The sequence below is a fragment of the Piliocolobus tephrosceles genome, unplaced genomic scaffold (assembly GCF_002776525.5).
Source record: "Piliocolobus tephrosceles isolate RC106 unplaced genomic scaffold, ASM277652v3 unscaffolded_43896, whole genome shotgun sequence".
Classification (NCBI taxonomy): Eukaryota; Metazoa; Chordata; class Mammalia; order Primates; family Cercopithecidae; genus Piliocolobus; species Piliocolobus tephrosceles.
The window spans coordinates 5,734-17,465 of record NW_022328638.1 but is presented as its reverse complement, the minus strand read 5'-3'; the positions used below and the strand labels follow the sequence as shown (position 1 = coordinate 17,465).

The 11,732-nt window shown below is 37.7% G+C and overlaps 1 protein-coding gene across 1 annotated transcript; it reads right to left on the bottom strand.

The window, feature by feature from the left end:
- Positions 1-862: 862 nt before the first annotated feature.
- On the bottom strand, positions 863-9,897 carry LOC113224186 (zinc finger protein 782-like; the record flags this gene model as incomplete). Its single annotated transcript, XM_026453463.2, has 2 exons — positions 863-5,570; positions 9,796-9,897. Coding segments are annotated over 2 exons (1,958 nt in total), but the record flags the coding sequence as incomplete, so codon positions are not given.
- Positions 9,898-11,732: the final 1,835 nt, after the last annotated feature.

Sequence of the window (11,732 nt, the reverse complement as noted above, 5' to 3'; positions counted from 1 at the left end):
CGTGGGCGTGGGACCCTCTGGCCCAGGTGTGGGATATAATCTCCCGGTGTGCCGTTTGCTAAGACCCTTGGTAAAGTGCAGTATTAGGGTGGGAGTTACCAGATTTTCCAGGTGTTGTGTCTCAATTTCCTTTGGCTAGGAAAAGGAATTCCCTTTCCCCTTCTGCTTCCCAGGTGAGGCGATGCCTCGCCCTGCTTCAGCTCTTGCTAGTTGGGCTGCAGACCAGCGCCAACTGTCCGACACACCCCAATGAGATGAACCTGGTACCTCAGCTGAAAATGCAGAAATCAACCGTCTTCTGTGTTGCTCACTCTGGGAGCTGGAGGCTGGAGCTGTTCCTATTTGGCCATCTTGGGCACGCCCCTATCTGCATATAATTCTTTGTGTTTCTCTGGGGTAAATGCCTAGAATGAAAATTGCTGGTTGTAGGTAAGGTACTGTTATCTTTATAAGGAACTACAATATGGATTTGTATTGCTATCACATGAACATGCACTTTCTTGCTGACCACAGCTTTGGACACTCTTTCTGGTATTTATTGGCCAACTATATATCTTCAGTGAAATATCTATTTTAATGTTTTCCTTTTTTTGGTCCATTATAACTGCATTTTCTGTATTATAAACTTTTTTTTTTTTTTTTTTTTTAAGAGACAGAGTCTTGCTCTGTTACCCAGGCTGGAGTACAGTGGCAGGATCACAGCTCACCACAGCCTCAAACTCCTGGGCACAAGCAATCCTCCCACCTCAGCCTCCCAAGGAGTTAGGACTAGGACTACAGGCACATGCCACTATGCTTGGTTAATTTCATTTTTTGTAGAGATAGGGTCTCATGTTGTGCAGGGTGGTCTTGAACTCCTGGCTTCAAGCAATCCTCCTGCCTTGGCCTCCCAAAGTGCTGGGATTACACAGGCAAGCCACCATATCCAGTCAGTTTCTTTTGTTTTGTATCATAAATTTTGTACTTTTAGTGATTTTGTTTGGTTCTGTGATTTTGAGTAAGTTTTAAATTATGGTGTAAAGATCAAGTTGCATTTACAAGTATCATTATTGATACAGTTTGCCTGTGTCTCCACCCAAAACCTCATCTTGAATTGTAATCCCCATAATCCCCACGTGTTATGGGTGGGACCAGCTGGAGGTCACTGGATCATGGGGGGCAGTTTTCCCCATGCTGTTCTTGCGACAGTGACTGACTCTCATGAGATCTGTTGGTTTTACAGCATCTGGCATTTGCCCTGCTGCACTCACTGTGCTGCCCTGTAAAAAACGTGCCTGCTTCTTTGCCTTCTGCCATGATCTTATGTTTTCTGAGGCCTCCCCAGCAATGCAGAACTGAGAGTCAATTAAACCTCTTTCCTTTACAAATTACCCAGTCTTGGGATTTTCTTCTTACTAGTGTGAGAATGGAGTAATACAATTATCTTAGCATCATTTTTTAAAACAATGATCATTTTTCCATCAAATTACCCTGAAACATTTGTCAAAAAACAACTGATGACATTTAGTTACAACTCAGAGAAATAGAGAGCAGGCAAGAGCACTGCTCTCTATCCATGAAACAAGAAAACAGTTGGGAAGGCTTTAACTTTTCTTCAATGCACCAGATGTCTGAGGCCACAGAGCAAAAAAGCTATCTGGAAAACTAGGTGGTTGTAGAGAGAAACAAAGATCCAAGCAGTTGTTTAACTGAGAGAAAGAATGCCAAATGCCATAGAAAGTGACTCCAGTGGGAAAACTAGACAACATGAAGTATCAGGTAGGTAACTGTGACGGAGAGATAAAAACTGTAACAAAATTAAACTGCTAAAAATGAAAAATACAGTACCATAAATAAAGATTGCCTCCCAAGTGTCCATTATTGTACTCAACACTGCTAGGAAAGAATCAGTGATGTTGAAGATATATATATACTTGCTTGTGTATTTGTGTGTGAGAGACACACAAAGAGAGAGAGAAATTTATTGGTTGACACTGGCTTCCTTGAAAAGAGGCAGTTTAGTAACAATGGCCTTTACTACACAGACATGTTAGAAGGCAGCAGGAGAAAGGGAATGTGGTATCAGATATTTTCCATAAAAGGTTATTAATATTCATGTGGCAAAGTGTAGTTGATGTCAAAGTAGTTATAAAGCAAGGGGAACACAATTCTCTTATAGCAATGTTGAGGTCTAAGAAACATATAAAACAAACACCTGGTAAGTACCATGCACATATACATACATAAACAATCAATAACTCACAAAACACTCACATATTTGCAACACTGCTTTTCAGTTTATGCAATTTATTTCTTGTTCTTTTTAAGCTTTTTATTATACTGAATGTCTATTAATCAATGTTACATTTCATTAAAAGTTTTGATATTATATATGAAACAGTTCTGATATTGCAATATCTAGATAAAGGCTATTACTTACCTTTCTTAAACTGATAGATTTTTCCCCTTGTAACAGGCTCTGATATAAAATATGATAATTTGTTGAAAATTTCACACATTCAAAATTAAATTATCAAATATTTAATGAGATTCTGGGTGTGTGCGCGTGCGTGTGTGCGTGTGTGTGAAGAATTTCCTAAATTTGTTAAAATGTCAGATTTCTTAGGATATTACCTGTCCGATGAGGAAGACTTGGGAATAAAAGCAATGGTCATTCAGGATGCTGTCTGAGGTTTGTCCTATGTGACTTTTCTGACATACACTGAGTTCAGATGTCCTGAAAAATCATACTTGTGAGTTTTATTATGTGAGGGTTGTTGAGTTTCTGTCAGTATCAAGTATACCCAACCCTTTAGAAGTTCAGCAGAGAACACATTTATTTCCTCACTGCAGAAAGTCCAACTGTGTACGTGGAGGAGAAAACTCCATGCCACAGGGTCCTTCTCTGACCTTGGTTCCTACCATCTTGTATTTTCTATCATCAGAGCCTGAGTCCCAAGGTTTTCCTCCATTCCATTCTAATGAGGGATAGAAGAAAATATTGAGAATTTTGCTGATGTACTTAAGACCTGTCACGGACCCCCATATTCCACTAGCTAGAGGGTAACAATATGACCCCATTTATATGACAGAGCAGTTGAGAAATTTAGGCCAGGCGTGGCATGAGAGAGAAGTGAAAATGATTACTAGTGAACGTTTCAATAGTTATTATGTGACATATAGGGATTACCTCTGTGTAGGTTAAAATGAGGGTCGACATGGCAGAAGAATTTCCCACGTCCATTAACTTCATTTCTTGTTTAATATACTATGAGGTCTCTCTCTTGAATGTATTTTCTGCGGTACTGACTTTTCATTAAAGTTTATCACACACTTATTATATTCTAGCTTTTGTCATTGTGTGATTGATGATGAAAGAGTTTTGATTGTCGGCACAAAGTTGTCACATTTTTATTACTTTCTCAGAGCTCTTCTGCAGCATGAGTTTTCTGAGAAGTGAGTTCACATGAGTATTTTCTATATTCATTATCTTTATAGGGTTTCTTTGCTGGGTGAGTTCTGTAATATCCATGGAAGTCTGTGCTCTGGCTGAAAGAATGCCCATATAAAATACATTTCAACAATTCATCTTCTATTCTTTGACATTTGGTGGAGGCTGAAATTGTAGAGGAAATTCCAGTGCTATGTTAACCATTCTCTCCTGTGTGTTCATTTATGTATTGTGAGGTTTGATTTCCAGCTCAGAGTTTTTTCATGTTCTTTATATGCATATGTCTAATCCCCTGGGTGGGCTTTCTGATGTTCTCTAAGGCTTGATTTTTGACTGAAAGTTTTTCCACATTTATCACATTTATAGGGTTTCTCCCCTGTGTGAGTTCTCTGATGTACTCTGAGATTGGATTTCTGACTGAAAGCTTCCCCACACTGATTACAATTATATGGTTTCTCCCCAGTATGAGTTCGCTCATGTTTTCTTAGGACCGACTTCTCACTGAAAGCTTTTCCACATTCATCACATTCATAGGGCTTCTCCCCAGTGTGAGTTCTCTGATGCCCTCTGAGATTTGATTTCTGCCTGAAAGTTTTTCCACACTCCTCACACTGATAGGGTTTCTCCCCAGTATGAGTTCTGTGATGTACTCTGAGGTTTGATTTCTGACTGAAAGCTTCCCCACAATGATTACATGTATAGGGTTTTTCCCCTGTGTGAATTCTATGATGTCCTCTGAGTTGTGATTTCTGACCGAAAGCTTTTCCACACTGATTACATGTGTAGGGCTTCTCCCCTGTGTGTGTTCTATGATGTTTCCTCAGGCCTGACTTCAGTTTGAAAGCTTTCCCACATTCATCACATTTATATGGTCTTTCCCCTGTGTGAGTTCTTCGATGATTCCTTAGGCCTGACATATGGCTGAAAGATTTCCCACATTCATTACATTCAAAAGGTTTCTCCCCTGTGTGAGTTCTCTGATGCACTATGAGGATTGACTTATAGTTAAAAGATTTCCCACATTCAGGACATTCGAATGGTTTCTCCCCTGTGTGGGTTCTCTGGTGTATTCTTAGGCCTGACTTTGCACTGAAAGCTTTCTCACATCCATCACACTGATACGGTTTCTCTCCTGTGTGAGTTCTCTGATGTTTTCTTAGGCGTGACTTCTCACTGAAGGCTTTCCCGCATTCACGACATTCATAAGGTTTCTCCCCTGTGTGACTTTTCTGAGGCCAAATCAAGCGTGAATTAATAGAGCAGGATTTTCCACATTCATTATACTCACAGGGTTTTTCCCTTATGTGAACCTTCGGATGTACACTGAGAGTTGACTGGTAGCTGAACGTCTCTGTACATGGGTTATAATCAGAGTATTTATCTGTTGCATGAGTTCTCTGATGCACTGGGAGGATTGAACTATGGTTGAAACTTTTTCCATATTCAAAGGGTTTCATCCCTATATGAACTCTATGACATTCTCTAATATGTGACTTTTGGCTGAAAGATTTCCCTCCTGTTGGAGTTTTGTGAGTGATCCTACAGAAACAATTTTCAGTATCATTAAACTCATCGTGACTCTTCTCTGGATGAATGTTCTGAGGAATAATAAAGGTTGATTTATCATATTTGTTTTCCCCAAATTTATTGAAATTGTAAGATTTTCCTTTTGGGTAGGTACTTTCAGATGTAACAAGGGCAGCCTTTTTAAGAAAAGCTTTTCTACTTCCATTATATTCAAAATCTTGCCCCAAAGTATGAATTGTCTGATATTGAATAACGTCCTCCTTATGACTGAGGGTTTTCACACTTTTACTATAAGCAAAAGATTTCTCTTGAGTGTTAGTTCTGCCATCCTTAATACTGATGAGACATTTGTCACATACATTATGCTCATGAGCCTTTTCTTTTGAATACTGACAGTGTGGGGCCATCGGGATGAGACCCTGGTAAGCAGACCCCACAGTGCCACATTTACAAGGCATCATTCTTGCAGGAAAAATGTTTATGTCCCGATTATGTGGTTTTCCTGAAATTTCTTGCTCTGTAGTCAATAATTTATTGGTGAATAAAACTTGCCAGAAATGTTTGCCTTGAGTTTCTGGGCTCTTCTCTGAGATTTCATCAGGTTGGGAGTCTTCTAAAAATGATAAAATTAAACAAACTTTATGATATTTAACACATTTCTTATGGAATGGGACATATATGTATATATATGCCTTATTATGTATTTGATTCCTGAGTTTCTGGCTCAGTTTCTCAACAATAAAGTAATTTCAAGTATATTCCCTATATTCCCTTTTTAGCTTAAATTTTTTTTGTAGTAGAAAAAGAAATGGGAAATGAATATACGTCTGTATTTGGCATCTTAAAATAAAAATTTCAAAACTGAATAGAGAAGAGGATATAAATCAACAAAAAGACTGAAAATGGTGTATATGTAAGAGTATTGGATCCTGGGAACAGGAAAATCAGAGAATGGGATGAATAAAAAAAGATTACCAAAATGAAGTAGATAACAACAAAAATCAATGGATTGATTAGTGGTTTTATCTGAGACAGGGTTTGCCTTAGGGAGTAATGCTAGTCTAGATTCTTATGCAAACACACATTACAATGGTAGAATAATCATTAGCCTACAATAGTCCAGTTGGAGCTCAATTTCCTTTCTACGTATCACAAAATAAATTTATAATGGCACCAATTTCCTTATGTTGAAAGAAATACTACTGTAGACCACATTTTAATTCTGTCTGTATTATCATCAAAGGAACACAAATGTGTAAGTAGAAATGTAAAATTGATGGGAGTTAAAGTCATTTTTCCACCTAGATTGGATTCACTGCTCTGCCCTAGCTCTGGTGACTTGGTTTATTGTATCAGGGTTGTTCAATAGCAAATCTTTTTTTTTTTTTTTTTGAGATGGAGTCTCACTGTCACCCAGGTTGGAGTATAGTGGTGAGATCTTGGCTCAATGCAACTTCTGCCTCCTGGGTTCAAGTGATTCTCCTGTCTCAGCCTCCTGAGTAGCTGGGATTACAGGCATGTGCCACCATGCCTGGCTAATTTTTGTATTTTTAGTAGATATAAGGTTTTGCCATGTTGGCCAGGCTGCTCTCAAACTCTTGATCTCAGGTGATCCACCTGTCTCGGCCTCCCTAAGTGCTAGGATTACAGGCATGAGCCACTGCACCTGGTCAATAGCGAATCTTTTTAGATCATCAAATCTTTTGTCTTTTCAGTTTGCTCACTCTTTTCCCTAAAACCAGCCTTGCCTTTGTCCCATCCTTAATTCTGTTTTCAATCTACTGTTTAACATTACTAGTTTTTATTGACTGTGAGAACCTTAAGGATCATACATTTTAACCTGGACTTAAAAACTTTACACGTATCCTTTATATTTATTTATCATAAATTTCTTGTGTATATGTGACTGCTATTGCCTTACTGCTACCCACATTCCATGCAAAAATGTCAGCCCCAGGCTTTAAATACACTGCCTTAGTGCCCTAAGAGATACTCAGGAAAAGAAGGGTTTACACTAACTGCAGGCCCATTACATGTTCTAGCTGTCACTGCAATAGCCCACAGTCTTTTCTGCTCTAGTCTTGACAGGATATCACCAGTAAATAGTATATTGTCAGCAACAGTCTTCTATTCTTTCTCTGAGTCACTCTGCTTTTTAGCCTTAGACCTATGTAGATTCTAGATGCCCTTCAGGCAACGCAAAGCATTTCCCAAATTACATACACACAAAAGGCTTCTTGTGTCTTCCCACAAATGTAAGGAACATTTATTTACAATCTGAAAGTAGTTACTGTCTATATTATTCATTTTAACAAGGGATATATGGATAGTACTCATATATCTGACACTCATTATTTTTTAAGAAAGTTACCATCATTCAAATTAGGGAGTATTTTAAAACTTACTTCTCGTGCACAGTTAAATGGCATTTTCTCTTGCTTAGTTGTACGTAAAATAATAGTTCACTTTTTAATCAATAGCATTATTTTATGCAGCTTTGTTCTCCTTTACAAAATATAACCTTCATTCTGATATGCTTTTACCTCTCTGTAATATAAATGAAGACAGTGACTCTTAAAAAGCAGTGTGCCTCAAAATTACCTCCTCTTTCCTACACAAGTGCTCAGACCCAATGCTAACCTACACCTGATTATTCAAAAGTCTCAGAAATTTGACTTGGGTGTTTGCATTTAGGGATAATGTTTTTTGAATGAATCAATAAGAAATACCTCTCCCAAGTGGCTTTGAAGTTAATACACAATATTATTAAAAATACTTACATGTTATATTGCATGGACTCAATATATAGAAGAGTAAAGCAGAGACCATTGTTTTTAGTGGATTATAATCCAGGTAGGAATGGAGCTCATTCAATAACTATGTGCTCTCTGGCACAGTGTTTCATTTTTTTTAAACACATCTATCAAGTAGATTAGGAGTTTACAAAAAGAAGAGATAAGGCATACACTAAAGGATTTCAAACTATACCACAGAAGTAGGAATTTAAATCAAAACTTTAAGTGAGTAATAGTGCTTTCCCCCTTTTTCTAATTGAGATTATCTATTTTATTCAGTCATTTTTATTACAAGAGCCACTTTTGGCTTTAAAATTTACACTGATATGGTCTTATTTTTATTACATCTTTTGCTTTGCTTAGTTTTCTTTGAAAACGTTCTCACTTTAAAAAACAAGTATATGAGACTAATATAAGACTAAAAGTTTTTTCTAAGCACTGCTTTATCTATATCCCAAAGGTTCTAATATGCATGTTTTTTACCTTTGAAATTTTCTGGATATTGGACAATTTTGATTTTCATTTACTCTTTGATTAAATATGTTTTTAAAGATATATAGTCCTTATTGATTTTAAGACAGACAGACTTTAATTCTTCTCACATTGTTTGCAATTTATAGTTTTACTGGACAATACTATCCTTACTTTGTGGAATTTATTGATGTTTGCACAAACTACTTTTATATTTTGTCAGTGTCCCATGGTCATTTTAAAATGGGTTCATTCTTTGTTAACAGAGTAGAGTTTTGAAAGACACATCAGATTCATTTTTATAAAATATGTTATTTATAACTTCTAGAGCAGGAGTCAGTAAACTTTTTCTGAAAAGGCCAGAGGGTAAATGTTCTCCGCTGGGCTCATCACGTGGTCTCTGTTGCAGCTACTCATTTCTACCTCGCAGCATTAGCATGTAAATGAACAGCTATGGCTGTGTTCTAGAAAAATCTTTCCTGACCGAAATAGGGAGCAGGTAGAATTTTCCCTGTGTCCCCATTTGCTGAGCACTAGTCTAGGATCTCAGTTGTGATCCTCTGGTTCCGGTATGAAATCAAAAAGGTAAATTAAAGGCTACGCTACCTATATGTTTCCGTATTTCCTCAGAACACTTGCGGTTTTTTGTTTTATGAAACCCGCTAATATAGTGCACAAATATTCAAAACTCTTAAATATATTTTAAAGTTGTCTACTTTTAACATATCCTTTTAAACTACTTTAGCATTATCAAAATGCCCTTTCTTTTCTCTATTTTTTGACCTGAATTTAACTTTAGTGTTAGTTATTGAGTTCACAAAAAGAAGAGATAAAGTATAGGATAAAGTATTCCAAGATTATGCAATAGCAGTAGGAATTTAAAGCAAATAAAACCTGAATTATTGTAGTTTATTGCCTTAGCAATTCATAACTGTATTTTGAACTTCTCCAATTATTTTTTAAATATACCTCTTAAACAAAATCCAATAGAATTTTCTCTTAATAGGTGCATTTAATCCACTTACATTCGTTGATAGGGTAAATATGTTTGTCTTATTCTATGTTATGCCAGGGATTTGCATAGGTTTTGTATAGACAAGAGTTGAAACAGTAGGCCTGAGACTGCTACTCTTAGAAAGACTTTCTTATTAGGTTTGCCTTTGGCTGGCATCTAGAAACAAGATTCCCATAACTGCTGAGGAGCTCACTGTGCCAGCCCTGTACAAACAATATGATAGAGAACACCGGTTTTCCACCTCAAAGTCTGGATTTTTGGCACATGCTAGACAGAGGGTGTCTACATTGTTAGCCCGCAATAAAAATCCTGGGCACCAATTCTGGGTACACAACATTTACATGGGTTTTCGCAATTCCTTGCTTAGGGAACTGTGCTTGGGGAACTGTATGAACTCTCAGAAGCTTACGGTTTGTTTCCTATGAACTTTGCCCCATGTACCTTTTATGTTTGCTGATTTTTCTTTGTATCTTTTCACTGTATACAATTTAACCATTATTATGACTATATGCTGGGTTGTGTGAGTCCTTCAAGGCTCATTGAATTCAGTAACTCACCTGGGGAGTTCCTGCTTAGAAATCCTTTCTCCTCCTCTAATAACCACGGATCTTCTCCTTGCTCCAATGTGAAGATCAGTTCTGGTTTTGTAAAGCAGTATCCTATAAATGGGAAATAATTTAGCATTTGCATTAGTTGCATAGGTTCTACTGTTTCTGAATGTGAAAAAGGTACAGTTTCAGAAGGCGCATATTCAGGGTGCTCACTGGACCTTCTTTGAGGAAGTAACCCAAAAAAACCATTTTCTTTATTTTCTTACTCTTTTTTTAGAGACAGGGTCCCTTTGTCACTCAGGCTGAAGTGCAGTGGTGCGACCATGGCTCACTGAAGCCTCAAACTCCTGGGTTCAAGTAATCCTCCTGCCTCAGCCTCCTGAGTAGCTGGGACTACAGGTGTGCACCACCATATCTGGCTAATTTTTTAAAGTTTTTTTTGTAAAGACAGAGTCTTACTATGTTACCTAGGCTAGTCTCGAACTCCTGGCCTCAAGCAATTGTCTCACCCTGGCCTCCCAAAGTATAGCGGTGTGAGCCACCATACCTGGCCAGAAAACATTCTCTTATTCTTATAAATGGTCAATCTCCTTGAACCCCTAAATTGCACACCTAAATAACACAAAATTCTAAAATGGCCAATGTCTTGGGTGTCAAGGAAGAGATTTCATGAGGACTTCCATATCTGGCTGTAACAGGGTAAAAGGAACTGACTTACTGCTCCATAACAGACAACTAAAAAACCAAACAAAATATAAAAAATGGTAATTAGGTTTTAGCCAAGAGGCAGTGCAGACAGGGATCCTTGAAAGCAGAGAAACAATGAAGTGAGCCCTATGATTATCAAAGGCTACTTGTGAGAGAGTGGCCAACCCGGAGCAGAAAAAGAGAACACCAAAACAGAGGCCGGCAGACTCGGTAAGCTGACGTGACAAAATGGGATGTTTAAGGAATCCCTGGCAACTAGAACTTGTGGGAGTAAATGCCAGTGAAGAGAGAGCTGATATAAAACGCTGGAGATCTGCAGAAGGGTGTCCTGAGTACTGACTTGTATAAGCATATAAGAAGATCACTCAAGGTTAGGAAAAGACCAGTGAAAAAGAATAGGCTGAAAAATCACTGCAGCGTACACAAAGGTAGGAATGGTCATTCATACCTAGTAATTTTTTATTGGGTGCTAGATATTGTGAATTTTACATTGTGAGTTGCTAGATTTTGTTGTTGATAGACAACGATCATCACCAACCAGGGTAGAAAAACCTCCTAATTAATGACCAACAGGGTAGAATAACCAGAAGGGTACTGCTTTAGAAGAGGGACCAAATTAATTCTAGACTAAAGTGAGCTCTGAATCCAACACAACAAAGCTTAAAGTGTCTCTTGACATGATCGAACTAATTCCAAGTAACTTAACTACATCCCAGAAAAGGCTCAGAAATACGTAAAAGAATACAACAAAATCTAGCAACTGACAATGTAAAATTCACAATATCTAGCACCCAATAAAAAACTACTAGGTATACAAGACTCTTATCAAGGAGAAAAATCAATCAGTAACAACCAAATAAGAAATGGCCCATACGGCCAGGCACAGTGACACCTGTAATCCCCGGTATTTGGGAGGGTGGGGCAGGAGGATTGCCTGAAGCTGGGAGTTCAAGACCAGACTGGGCAACACATAGAGAGACTGGAAAATAATAAACAGAGTTATCTGTGATCTGTGGTTAAATAAATTTGTAGTCTAACATATATGTAATCAGCATTCCAGAAGAAAAACGGGAGAGAAAATTTTGAAGCAACAGTGGCCAAAATTTGCCAATTTTAATGACCTACATAAGCCTGCAGATCCAAGAAGCTAAATAAATGCCAAGAGGAAACATAAAATCATACCCATATACATTATAATCAAATTGCTAAAACCTGCTGAAAAAAAGTAAATTTTA